This window comes from Somniosus microcephalus, unplaced genomic scaffold (assembly GCF_052327205.1).
Source record: "Somniosus microcephalus isolate GS21.2 unplaced genomic scaffold, FLI_Smic_1.0 unresolved_chr4, whole genome shotgun sequence".
Taxonomy (NCBI): Eukaryota; Metazoa; Chordata; class Chondrichthyes; order Squaliformes; family Somniosidae; genus Somniosus; species Somniosus microcephalus.
In genome coordinates, this window is record NW_028225182.1 from 43,490,804 (window position 1) to 43,505,259 (window position 14,456).

The 14,456-nt window shown below is 49.6% G+C and overlaps 1 protein-coding gene across 2 annotated transcripts in view; it reads left to right on the plus strand.

Moving 5' to 3' along the window:
* Nucleotides 1-12,857, plus strand: part of LOC147090647 (leucine-rich repeat-containing protein 55-like) — a 36,877-nt gene extending 24,020 nt beyond the window's left edge. Inside the window, exon 3 of one of the 2 annotated variants that reach the window (XM_085977411.1) lies at nucleotides 11,114-12,857. In XM_085977411.1, the coding sequence (XP_085833537.1) occupies nucleotides 11,114-11,361 (248 nt within the window). In that variant the 3' untranslated portion in view covers nucleotides 11,362-12,857. The remainder of the gene's footprint in view (nucleotides 1-11,113) is intronic. The other variant, XM_085977412.1, reaches the window with a different exon arrangement.
* Nucleotides 12,858-14,456: the final 1,599 nt, after the last annotated feature.

Sequence of the window (14,456 nt, forward strand, 5' to 3'; positions counted from 1 at the left end):
GAACAAGTATCCATCCCTAACTAATCCCACTGCCCCACTTTCTCCCCATAGCCTGAATTAATCCCAAACTTATCCCACTGCCCCGCTCTGTCACCAGAGCCCTGTATCAATCCAAAACTAATCCCACTGCCCCGCTCTCTCCCCATAGCCCTGTATCAATCCCAAACTAATCCCACTGCCCTGCTCTCTCCCCATAGCCCTGTAACAATCCCAAACGAATCTGACTGCCCCGCTGTCTCCCCATAGGCCTGTATCAATCCCAAACTAATCCCACTGCCCTGCTCTCTCCCCATAGCCCTGTATGAATCCAGAACTAATCCCACTGCCCCGCTCTCTCCCTATAGCCGTGCATCAATCCAAAACGAATCCCACTGCCCCGCTCTCTCCCCATAGCCCTGTATCAATCCAAAACTAATCCCACTGCCCCGCTCTCTCCCCATAGCCCTGTATCATATCCAAACTAATCCCACTGCCCCGCTCTCTCCCCATAGCCCTGTATAAATCCAGAACTAATCCCACTGCCCCGCTCTCTCCTCATAGCGCTGTTTCAATCCCAAACTAATTCCACTGCCCCGCTCTCTCCCCATAGCCCTGTATCAATCCCAAACTAACTCCACTGGCGCACGCTCTATCCATAGCGCTGTTTCAATCCAAAACTAATCCCACTGCCCCGCTCTCTCCCTATAGCCCTGTATCAATGCAGAAGTAATCCCACTGCCCCGCTCTCACCCTTTAACCCTGTATTAATCCCAAATTAATCCCATTGCCTCGCTCTGTCCCCATAGCGCTGTTTCAATCCCAAACTAATCCCACTGCCCGTATCTTCCCATAGCCCGGTATCAATCCCAAACTAATCCCACTGCCCCGCTCTCTCCCCATAGCCCTGCATCAATCCCCAAACTAATCCCACTGGCCCGCTTTCTCCCTATAGCGCTGTATCAATCCCAAACTAATCCCACTACCCCGCTCTCTCCCCATAGCCCTGTATGAATCCCAAACTAATCCCACTGCCCCGCTCTCTCCCCATAGCCCTGTATCAATCCCAAACTAATCTCATTGCCCCGCTCTCTCCCCATAGCCCTGTATCAATTCCAAACTAATCTCACTGCCCCGCACTCTCCCCATAGCCCTGTATCAATCCAAAACAATCCCACTGCCCCGCTCTCTTCCTATAGCCCTGTATCAATCCCAAACTAATCCCACTGGTGCACTCTCTCCCCATACCCCTGTATCAATCCAAAACTAATCCCACTGCCCCGCTCTCTCCCCATAGCCCTGTATCATATCCAAACTAATCCCACTGCCCCGCTCTCTCCCCATAGCCCTGTATAAATCCAGAACTAATCCCACTGCCCCGCTCTCTCCTCATAGCGCTGTTTCAATCCCAAACTAATTCCACTGCCCCGCTCTCTCCCCATAGCCCTGTATCAATCCCAAACTAATCCCACTGGCGCACGCACTACCCATAGCGCTGGTTCAATCCAAAACTAATCCCACTGCCCCGCTCTCTCCCTATAGCCCTGTATCAATGCAGAAGTAATCCCACTGCCACGCTCTCACCCTTTAACCCTGTATTAATCCCAAATTAATCCCATTGCCTCGCTCTGTCCCCATAGCGCTGTTTCAATCCCAAACTAATCCCACTGCCCGTATCTTCCCATAGCCCGTTATCAATCCCAAACTAATCCCACTGCCCCGCTCTCTCCCCATAGCCCTGCATCAATCCCCAAACTAATCCCACTGCCCCGCTTTCTCCCTATAGAGCTGTATCAATCCCAAACTAATCCCACTACCCCGCTCTCTCCCCATAGCCCTGTATCAATCCCAAACTAATCTCAGTGCCCCGCGCTCTCCCCATAGCCCTGTATCAATCCCAAACTAATCCCGCTGCCCCGCTCTCTTCCTATAGCCCTGTATGAATCCCAAACTAATCCCACTGCCCCACTCTCTCCCCATAGCCCTGTATCAATCCCAAACTAATCTCATTGCCCCGCTCTCTCCCCATAGCCCTGTATCAATTCCAAACTAATCTCACTGCCCCGCACTCTCCCCATAGCCCTGTATCAATCCAAAACAATCCCACTGCCCCGCTCTCTTCCTATAGCCCTGTATCAATCCCAAACTAATCCCACTGGTGCACTCTCTCCCCATACCCCTGTATCAATCTTAAATCATTCCCGTTACTCCACTCTCACACCATAGCCCTGCATCAATCCCAAACTAATCCCTCTGCCCCGCTCTTTCCACATTGCCCTGTATCAATCCAAAACTAATCCCACTGCCCCGCTCTCTCCCCATAGCCCTGTATCAATCCAAAACTAATCCCACTGCCCCGCTCTCTCCCCATAGCCCTGTATCAATCCCAAACTAATCCCACTGCCCCGCTCTCTCCCCATAGCCCTGTATCAATCCTAAATCATTCCCATTACCCCGCTCTCTCCCCATAGCCCTGTATCAATCCCAAATTTATTCCACTGCCCCGCGCTCTTCCCATAGCCCTGTATCAATCCCAAACGAATCCCACTGCCCGGCTCTCTCCCTATAGCCTTGTATCAATCCCAAACTAATCCCACTGCCCCGCACTCTCCCCATAGCCCTGTATCAACCCTAAACTAATCCCACTGCCCCGCTCTCTCCCTATGGACCTGTATCAATCCCAAACTAATCCCACTACCCCGCTCTCTCCCCATAGCCCTGTATCCACCCCAAACTCATCTCAGTGCCTCGCGTTCTCTTCATAGCCCTGTATGAATCCCAAACTAATCCCACTGCCGCGCTCTCTTCCTATAGCCCTGTAGCAATCCAAAACTAATCCCACTGCCCTACTCTCTCCCCATAGCCCTGTGTCAATCCCAAACTAATCCCACTGCCCCCTCTCTCCCCATAGCCCTGTATCAATCCCAAATTAATCCCAAGACCCACTCTCCCTGTAGCCCTGTATCAATCCCAAAGTAATCCCACTGCCTCGCTCTCTCCCCATAGCCCTGTATCAATCCCAAACTAATCCCACTGCCCCGCTCTCTCCCCATAGCCCTGTATCAATCCCAAACTAATCCCACTGCCCCGCTCTCTCCCAATAGCCCTGTATCAATCCCAAATTAATTCCACTGCCCCGCGCTCTTCCCATAGCCCTATATCAATTCCAAATGAATCCCACGGCCCCGCTCTCTCCCTATAGCCTTGTATCAATCCCAAACTAATCCCACTGCCCCGCACTCTCCTCATAGCCCTGTATCAACCCTAAACTAATCCCACTGCCCCGCTCTCTCCCTATGGACCTGTATCAATCCCAAACTAATCCCACCGTCCTGCTCTTTCCCCATAGCACTGTGTCAATATCAAACTAATCCCACTGCCCCGCTCTCTCCCCATACCCCTGTACCAATCCGAAACTGATCCCACTGCCCCGCTCTCTCCCCATAGCCCTGTATCAATCCCAAACTAATACTACTGCCCCACTCTCTCCCCAAATCATTGTATCAATCCAAAACTAATCCCACTGCCCCGCTCTCTCCCCAAATCCCTGTATGAATCCAAAACTAATCCCACTGCCCCGCTCTCTCCCCATAGCCCTGTATCAATCCAAAAGTAATCCCACTGCCCCGCTCTTTCCCTATAGCTCTGTATCAATCCCAAATTAATTCCACTGCCCCGCACTCTCCCTATAGCCCTGTATCAATCCCAAACGAATCCCACTGCCCCCCACTCTCCCCATAGCCCTGTATCAATCCCAAACTAATACTACTGCCCCACTCTCTCCCCATAGCCCTGTATCAATCCAAAAGTAATCCCACTGCCCCGCTCTTTCCCTATAGCACTGTGTCAATATCAAACTAATCCCACTGCCCCGCTCTCTCCCCATACCCCTGTACCAATCCGAAACTGATCCCACTGCCCCGCTCTCTCCCCATAGCCCTGTATCAATCCCAAACTAATACTACTGCCCCACTCTCTCCCCAAATCATTGTATCAATCCAAAACTAATCCCACTGCCCCGCTCTCTCCCCAAATCCCTGTATGAATCCAAAACTAATCCCACTGCCCCGCTCTCTCCCCATAGCCCTGTATCAATCCAAAAGTAATCCCACTGCCCCGCTCTTTCCCTATAGCTCTGTATCAATCCCAAATTAATTCCACTGCCCCGCACTCTCCCTATAGCCCTGTATCAATCCCAAACGAATCCCACTGCCCCCCACTCTCCCCATAGCCCTGTATCAATCCCAAACTAATCCCACTGCCCCGTTCTCTCCCCATAGCCCTCTATCAATCCCAAATTAATCCCACTGCCCTGCTCTCTCCCCATAGCCCTGTATCAATACCAAACTAATCCCACTGCCCCGCTCTCTCCCCATCGCCCTGTCTCAATCCTAAATCTTTCCCATTACCCCGCTCTCTACCTACAGCATTGTATCAATCCCAAACTAATCCCACTGCCCTGCTCTCTCCCCATTGGCTGAATTAAACCCAAACTAATTCCACTGCCCCGCTCTCTACCCATAGCCCTGTATCAATCCCAAATTATCCGATTGCCCAGCTCTCTCCCCGTAGCCCTGTCTCAATCCCAATCTAATCCCACTGCCCCACTCTCTCCATATAGCCCTGTATCAATCCCAAACTAATCCCAGTGGCGCACTCTCTCCCCGTCGCCCTGTATCAATCCTAAATCTTTCCGATTACCCTGCCCTCTCTCTACAGCCCTGTATCAATCCCAAACTAAGCCCACTGACCCGCTCTCTCCCGATAGCACTGTATCAATTCCAAACTAATTCCACTGTCCCGCTCTCTCCCCATAGCCCTGTATAAATCCCAAACTAATCCCACTGCCCCGCTCTCTCCCCATAGCCCTGTATCAATCCAAAATGAATCCCACTGCTCCGCTCTCACCCCATAGCCCTGTATCAATCCCAAACTAATCCCACTGCCCCACTCTCTCCCCATAGCCCTGTATCAATCCCAAACTAATCCCACTGCCCCACTCTCTCCCCATAGCCCTGTATCAATCCCAAACCAATCCCACTGCCCCGCGCTCTCCCCATAGCACTGTATCAATCCCAAAATTATCCCATTGCCCAGCTTTCTCCCCGTAGCCCTGTATCAATCCCAAAATAATCCCACTGCACCGCTCTCTCCCCATAACCCTGTATCAATCCCAAACTAATCCCATTGCCCCGCTCTCTCGCCGTAGCCCTGTATCAATTCCAAACTAATCCAACTGGTGCACTCTCTCCCCATAGCCCTGTGCCAATCCTAAATCATTCCCATTACCCCGCTCTCTCCCCATAGCCCTGTATCAATCCCAAACTAATCCCACCACCCCGCTCTCTCCCCATAGCCCTGTATCAATCTCAAACTAATCCCACTGTCCCATTCTCTCCCCATAGCCCTGTATCAATCCCATACTAATCCCACTGCCCCGCTCTCTCCCCATAGCCCTGTATCGCTCCCAATGCAATCCCACTGCCCCCCTCTCTCCCCGTAGCCCTGTATCAATCCCAAACTAATCCACTGCCCCGCTCTCTCCCCATAGCCCTGTATCAATCCCAAACTAATCCCACTGCCCGGTGTGCTCCCCATACCCCTGTATCAATCCCAAAGTAATCCAAGTGCCCCGCTCACTCCCCATAGCCCTGTATCAATCTCAAATTATCCCATTGCCCAGCTCTCTCCCCATAGCCCTGTATCAATCCCAAACTAATCCCACTGCCCCGCTCTCTCCCCATAGCCCTGTATAAATCCCAAACTAAACCCACTGGCGCACTCTCTCCCCGTCACCCTGTATCAATCCTAAATCTTTCCCATTACCCCGCTCTCTCCCCTTAGCCCTGTATCAATCCCAAACTAATCCCACTGCCCCGCTTTCTCCCCATAGCCCTGTATCATATCCCAAACTAATCCCACTGCCCCGCTCTCTCCCCATAGCCCTGTATCAGTCCCAAACTAATCCCACTGACCCGCTCTCTCCCCATAGCCCTGTATCAGTCCCAAACTAATCCCACTGACCCGCTCTCTCCCCATAGCCCTGTATCAATCCCAAAGTAATCCAACTGCCCCGCACTCTCCCCATAGCCCTGTATCAATCCCAAGCTAATCCCACTGCCCCGCTCTCTCCACATAGCCCTGTATCAATCCCAATCTAATCCCACTGCCCCGCTCTCTCCCCATAGCGCTGTATCAATCCCAAACTAATGCCACTACCCCGCTCTCTCCCAGAGCCCTGTATCAATCCCAAACTAATCCCACTGCCACACTCTCTCCCCATAGCCCTGTATCAATCCCAAACTAATCCCACTGCCACACTCTCTCCCCATAGCCCTGTATCAATCCCAAACTAATCCCACTGCCCCGCTCTCTCCCATAGCCATGTATCAATCCCAAGCTAATCCCACTGTCCCGCTCTCTCCCCATAGCCCTTTATCAATCGCAAACTAATCCCACTGTCCCACTCTCTCCCCATAGCCCTGTATCAATCCCACTGTCCCGCTCTCTCCCCATAGCCCTTTATCAATCGCAAACTAATCCCACTGTCCCGCTCTCTCCCCATAGCCATGTATCAATCCCAAAATAATCCCACTGCCCCGCTCTCTCCCCATAGCCCTGTAACGGAAACAAAAAATATTAAGTACAGACACACAAAGGAAGAGCAAAATACTGCGGATGCTGGAAATCTTTAATAAAAACAGAAAATGGTGGAAATACTCAGCAGGTCAGGCAGCATCTGTGGAGAGAGAAACATATTTAATGTTTCAGGTCGATGACCCTTCGTTAGAACTGGAAAAGGTTAGAGATGGAACAGATTTTAAGCAACTGCAAAAAGACAAGGGAAGGCCTGCGATAGGATGGAAGGCAGGAGAGCTTACATGACAAAAAGGGATGATGGAGTGAGGCGCTAGGGATCTGGTAATGGGAGCACTGTTGGTAATGGTTCTTCTATTGCCATTTCCACCTCCTCTACACTCATCTTTTGTTTCTTTACTTGTCCCATTATTCTGAAACGTTAACTCTGCTTTTCTCTCTCCACAGATGCTGTCTGATCTGCTGAATATATCCAGCATTTTCTGTTTTTATTACATAAAGGAGGAAAGTACTTGCCTTTATATAGCGCCTATCACGATTTCAGGACGTCCCAAAATGCTTCACAGCCAATTAAGTCACTAGGCTGACACTCCAATGTAGTATTGAGGGAGCGCCGCACTGTCGGAGGGGCAGTACTGAGGGAGCGCCGCACTGTCGGAGGGGCAGTACTGAGGGAGCGCAGCACTGTCGGAGGGGCAGTACTGAGGGAGTGCAGCACTGTCGGAGGAGCAGTACTGAGGGAGCACCCCACTGTCGGAGGAGCAGTATTGAGAGAGTGCCGCACTGTCAGAGGAGCAATACTGAGGGAGCTCTGCACTGTCGGAGGGGCAGTACTGAGGGAGCGCCGCACTGTCGGAGGGGCAGTACTGAGGGAGCGCTGCACTGTCGGAGGGGTAGTACTGAGGGAGCGCTGCACTGTGGGAGGGGCAGTACTGAGGGAGTGCTGCACTGTCGGAAGGGCAGTACTGAGGGTGCGCCGCATGTTGGAGGGGCAGTACTGAGGGAGCGCCGCACTGTCTGAGGGGCAGTACTGAGGGAGCGCCGCACTGTGGGAGGGGCTGTACGGAGGGAGCTCTGTACTGTGGGAGGGGCAGTACTGAGGGAGCTCTGTACTGTCGGAGGGGCAGTACTGAGGGTGCTCTGCACTATCGGAGGGGCAGTACTGAGGGAGCACTGCATTGTTGGAGGTTCCATTTTTCGGATGAGACGTTACACCGAGGCCCTGCCTGCTCTCTCAGGTTGGACGTAGAAGACCCCATGGCCACTATTTCAAAGTTGAGCAGGGGGAGACCTCCCCGGTGTCCTGGGCCAATAGTTATCCCGCAACCAACAACACTTAAAAATACAGGTGATCTGTTCATGAACAAATTGCCATTTGTGTGACCTTGCAAATTGGCGGCCGCATTTTCCTATATTACAACGTGGCTACACTTCAAAAAGTACTTAATTGGTTGCAAAGCACTGTGGGACGACCTGAGGATGTGAAAGACGCTATAGAAATGCAAGTTCTTTCTTTGTGTTTGGATTGAGCATAGTTTGTTTCTGGGTCTGTTTTTCTCATACCATGAGCACATTGGAGGAGTGTTTGTGTAGAATCATAGAAGCACAGTAGAAGGCCATTCGGCCCGTCGAGCCCGTGCCGGCTCTCTGCGAGAACACTTCAGCTAGTCCCACTCCCCCGCCCTTTCCCTGTAGCCCTGCACATTGTTTTCCTTCAGGTACTTATCCAACTCCCTTTTGAAAGCCGTGATTGAGTCTGCCTCCACCACCCTCTCAGGCAGTGAATTCCAGATCCTAACAACTCGCTGCGTAAAAAAGTTTTTCCTCCTGTCGCCTTTGGTTCTTCTGCCAATCACCTTAAATCTGTGTCCTCTGGTTCTCCAGCCTTCCGCCAATGGGAACAGTTTCTATCTATCTACTCTGTCCAGACCCCTCGTGATTTTGAACACCTCCAACAAATCTCCTCTCAACCTTCTCTGCTCTAAGGAGAACAACCCCAGCTTCTCCAGTCTATCCACGTAACTGAAGTCCCTCATTCCTGGAATCATTCTCGTGAATCTTTTCTGCACCCTCTCTAAGGCCCTCACATCCTTCCTAAAGTGCGGTGCCCAGAATTGGACACAATACTCCAGTTGAGGCCGAACCAGTGTTTTATAAAAGTTCATCATAACTTCTTTGCTTTTGTACTCTATCCCTCTATTTATGAAGCCCAGGTTTTTCATCCGCTTTCTCAACCTGCCCTCCACCTTCAAGAATTAGCTGCGCCTCTGGCCAAGCTGTTCCAGTACAGCTACAACACTGGCATCTATCCGACAATGTGGAAAACTGCCCAGGTATGTCCTGTCCACTAAAAGCAGGACAAATCCAATCCGGCCAATTACCGCCCCATCAGTCTACTCTCAATCATCAGCAAAGTGATAGAAGGTGTCGTCAATAGTGCTATCAAGCGGCACTTACTGATAACCTGCTCACTGGTGCCCACTTTGGGTTCTGCCAGGACCACTTGCCTCCCGACCTCAATATAGCCTTGGTCCAAATGTGGACAAAGGAGCTGAATTCCAGAGGTGAGGTGAGAGTGACTGCCCTTGATATCAAGGCAGCATTTGACCGAGTGTGGCATCAAGGAGCCCAAGTAAAACTGAAGTCAATGGGAATCAGGGGATACTCTCCACTGGCTGGAGTCATACCTAGCACAATGGAAGATGGTTGTGGTGGTTGATGGTCAATCATCACAGCCCCAGGACATCGCTGCAGGAGTTCCTCAGGGCAGTGTCCTAGGCCCAACCATGTTCAGCTGCTTCATCAATGACCTTCCCTCCAGCATTAGGTCAGAAGTGGGGATGTTCGCTGATGACTGCACAGTGTTCAGTGCCATTCACAACTCCTCAGATAATGAAGCAGTCCATGCCCGCATGCAGCAAGACCTGGACAACATTCAGGCTTGGGCTGATAAGTGGCAGGTAACATTCACGCCACACAAGTGTCAGGCAATGGCTATCTCCAACAAGCGAGAGTCTAACCACTGCCCCTTGGCATTCAACAGCATTACCATCGCTGAATCCCCCACCATCAACATCCTGGGGGGGTCACCATGGACCAGCCACATAAATACTGTGGCTACAAGAGCAGGTCAGAGGCTAGTTATTCTGCGGTGAGTGTCTCACCTCCTGACTTCCCAAAGACTTTCCACCATCTACAAGGCACAAGTAAGGAGTGTGATGGAATACTCTCCACTTGCCTGGATGAGTGAAGCTCCAACAACACTCAAGAAGCTCGACAACATCCAGGACAAAGCAGCCCGCTTGACTGGCACCCCATCCACCACATTAAACATTCACTCCCTCCACCACCGGCGTACCGTGGCTGCAGTGTGTACCATCTACAAGATGCACTGCAGCAACTCGCCAAAGCTCCTTCGGCAGCACCTCCCAAACCCGCGACCTCTTCCACCTAGAAGGACAAGGGCAGCAGGCGCACGGGAACACCACCACCTCCAAGTTCCCCTCCAAGTCACACACACCATCCTGACTTGGAAATATATCAGCGATCCTTCATCGTCGCTGGGTCAAAATCCTGGAACTCCCTCCCTAGCAGCACTGTGGGAGTATCTTCACCACACGGACTGCAGTGGTTCAAGAAGGCATCTCACCACCACCTTCTCGAGGGCAATTAGGGATGGGCAATAAATGCCGGCCTTGCCAGCGACGCCCACATCCCAGGAATGAATTTAAAAAAACAATTTGTGCACCTATACCCCCAGGTCTCTCTGTTCATGCACGCCCTTTAGGATTGTACCCTTTAGTTTATATTGCCTCTCCTCATTCTTCCTACCAAAATGTATCACTTTGCACTTTTCTGCGTTAAATTTCATCTGCCACGTGACCGCCCATTCCGCCAGCCTGTCTATGTCTTCCTGAAGTCTATCCCTCTGCTCCTCACTGTTCGCTATACTTCAAAGTTTTGTGTCATCTGCAAATTTTGAAATTGTGCCCTGTACACCCAAGTCTATAAGTCATTAATATATATATATATCAAGAAAAGCAGTGGTCCTAGTACCGACCCCTGGGGAACGCCACCGTATACCTTCCTCCAGTCCGTAAAACCATTCACCACTACTCTCTGTTTCCTGTCACTTAGCCAATTCCGTATCCATGCTGCCACTGTCCCTATTTATTCCATGGGCTTCAACTTTGCTGACAAGCCTATTATGTGGCACTTTATCAAACACCTTTTGGAAGTCCATGTACACCACATCCACCGCATTGCCCTCATCAACCCTCTCTGTTACCTCATCAAAAAACTCGATCGCGTTAGTTAAACACAATTTGCCTTTAAAAAAATCCATGCTTAATCCTTAATCAATCCACACCTGTCCAAGAAGTAAGCTAACTTTAATTAGACGCTTGAATATTGAGATAGACTTCTGTGGTGCACCATCTCCAAAACCAATGCTAACATGATTACTAATCATAGATATAAGGTTCGCTCCAATGTATGTGGAATAAAAATGAGGGTTCTTGTCCCTTTGTAACATTCTAAGGCTCTGTGTCAGATTCCAGCGAAGTGGAGTGTGCTGGTCCCGCAGAGGTCAAAGGTATTCCACTCATCACCTTGACTGAAGAGAGCTTTAAAGCCTGCCGCTTCTCATTGACTTTGGACGACTATCTCTTCATCGCCTTTGTGGGCTTCATTGTGTCCATTGCTTCGGTCGCCACGAACTTCCTGCTGGGTATAACCGCCAACTGCTGCCACCGCTGGAGTAAGGCCAGCGAAGAGGAAGAGATGTGACATCAGCGGACTGACTGCCTGCGACCGCAGCTGCAAGCTGTAAGGAAGATTGGATTTTGACTCCCATTCGGCCCGCATGCCTGGAAGAGCGAGGGAGGAGAAACTGGGACGAGATCTCCCACCGCGAGGCAAAAGCAAGACTGCAAAGCGTTTTTGTCAGGAGCAGAGCCCGGGTTCGCGAAGAACCAACTTTTCCTTTTATATACTTGCTGTCTTCGGCAGGGAAAAGCACGTGAGGAAGACATGGATTTGGCTCCACGACTCGTGACACTCTTCTGTGAAGATAGTGAAGAAAATGGGGCTGTTGGAGCTAATGATTTGAAGACGATATGGTCTGTTTGGACTTGGTCACTATTTGTATTGGACAACAGGGTATAGGTGAACCCACCAGTCTTTGCCAGCACTGGAACAGAATGACCTTGAAAAGAAAGTCAAGTCTCTTGACGCTATTACCATTGCACCTGGAGGGTGAAGTCTTATAGTCTCTGTGCTGTTTCTACGGTTGAAGATCTGAGTTCCGGCACTGATTCCAAACTGTTTTCTTTGTGGTGAAGATGAGATTAAAAAACAAACATCGTAATGAAAAAGGAAGGTGTCAAGCAAGGAAGACGAGCGTTGAATCAACCAATTGACCAACCAAATTTTAACCGAGATTTCAAAGCGACCGAACCTTTAATATTTCAAAATTGGGATGAGAACAAGGAGCTTGAACCCTTCGCTTATAGTTACAGCCCGGTATAAGGAATTGAAGATGAGATTGAAGACTTTCCGACGGCAGAAGACAAGAGTCAGTTTGCCCTACAAACCATTTGAAAAGGAGAGAAGATCAGAATTGATTCTTCATTAGTACCTAGCGCTGGATAATACAGCAAGAGGATGACCGTGTTTAATTCTGGGTAAAGTGTCGCCAAATGGCTTTTGGAACTCAATTGAGCATTTGATGAACAGGATTGATTAGAAAGCAGAGGACAATGATTTGAACACTTGGCTGTGCATCAGATTTCTGATTTAGAGTGAAGAGCAAATTTATTGCATAGTATGTACAGCACAGAAACCGGTCATTGGGCCCAACAGGTCCGCGCCGGTGTTTATGCTCCACACGAGCCTCCTCCCACCCCTCTTCATCTCACCCTAACAGCGGAACACTGCCAAGCAGATGGTGGGGAGATTTAATAATCTGTATGGGAGGTGTTTGAAGGTATGTGACTCTTATATACGTTGTGTGCTAGCCGTGGGCAGGCATAGCCCTTTACATACAGAGTGGGTGATCAGTTCCGAACTGAATCCAACTCAATGAGGTTGCTTGATAGAAAAAGCTATTTGTCAACATAGTTATCATCAGATTAAGGTTTGAACACCCAAGGAATTTTTTGATGGGCGAGGAGAAGACAATATTAAAAACAATTTTAACGGAATATAACTCAGTGTTGCAAACTGTGTAGGCATCTCCCGATAACTGCCTGAATATTAAACATTATATAAAGAGCTTCATATCTGTTTGACTATTTCAAAGAAAACTGCAGAGGGATTGAAATACAGCTTTCTGAAAATAAAGTTGAGCGAGGACGACATTGTTAGAATTGGTTCGGGAAAGTCAATGATGCTGAGAGTGTGTGGGGACTGGATTAACATGTGCAGTAGAACCGAGTTGCAAAAAACACCCTATCGCAACAACCACCACCACAACTTTAACCTTTAAACCTTTAACCAAATAAAACATCCCAAGGCGCTTCACCGGAGCGGGTACCAAAAGAAAATTTGACACCGAGCCACATAAGGAGATATTAGGATGAGTGACCAAAAGCTTGGTCAAAGAGGTAGTTTTTAAGGAGCATCTTAAAAAGGGGAAAGAGACCAAGAGAGGCGGAGAGGTTTAGGGAGGGAATTCCAGAGCTTAGGTCCACGGCCGCCAATGGTGGAGCGATGGAAATCTGGGATGCCCAGAGGCCAGAATTGGAGGCGCGCAGATATCTCCTGTCGTGAGCATTTTTAAAGATGAGCAAAAAGTCCATTAGACCCCACCAGCCCAGCCCTTGTTTATTCATCCTCAGGATGTGGGGAAGACTGGCATTTATTGCAGATTCTTCGTTGACCTAGCAATTGAGCCAACCTGGTGTGTGGATCAGTCACCAGGAAGAAGGTCCCCTTCCTTGAAGGAGATTAATGAACCATTTGGGTTTTTACAACAATTCCACTGCATATCTGGTGCTAGCTCACAAAGTACCAGATTTATTCAATTCAGCACAACTTACTGTGGTGGGATCTGAACTGATGCCCTGTAGGTGGCTAATACAGTACCATAACTACAACACCACTAAGGCCCGTATTTTCCGATGCCTACGCATGCCAAGCGCATGCGCTGAAAACCGGCATTTCCGATCTGTCAAGAATCCTCTTGACAGATCGGACGCCTACCCTGGAGAAGGGCCTCTGCGGGGGGAGAGTTCCACTTTCTGCAGAGCCTCCGCCCACAGAAAACAGAATGGCCCAGAAATTCGGGTCGGGGGCTTCCCGCGGGTGCAAGCCCCCGACCTGCACTTACTTTGCGTGCCGGCGGTTGAGGTGTGGGACCCGCGTGGGATTCCGATCCTGGGCCTGCTCCAACTGCCGGCGCGCAGTGCTTGCGTATCCCAGGGGCGCAGTTAGTTCGAAGCGTCCCCTGGGATCACGTGGGCCATGGAGAGCCAATCGGAGCAGGGAATGCTCCATTCATAAGTTTGACCTGTCAAACCTTATAAATACTACGGGCCCCAAAACATCACTAAATCTTCAAATAAAAATTTTTTTAAATCACATTTTTTAAATAAACTATAAATTACATGAAATAACTATTTTAAACAATAATTTAAATTTTTTGAAAAAAATAATTTTATTTTCTAACGGGGCTAAAAATAAACTTACCTTTCTTTAAAGTATTTAAAAAATAATAAACCTGTGGAAAAAATGTTTTAATTTTAATTAATTCACCACTTACCTTGTAAAAAGCAGGCCTTGCGACTGCTTTTTAAATGTGTAACTTCTGCAGACTTACCCTCCCGGGAAAACCTGTAAAAGAAACGTAAGTTCGATGCGCACGCGCTGCCTCTCCGGCGCAT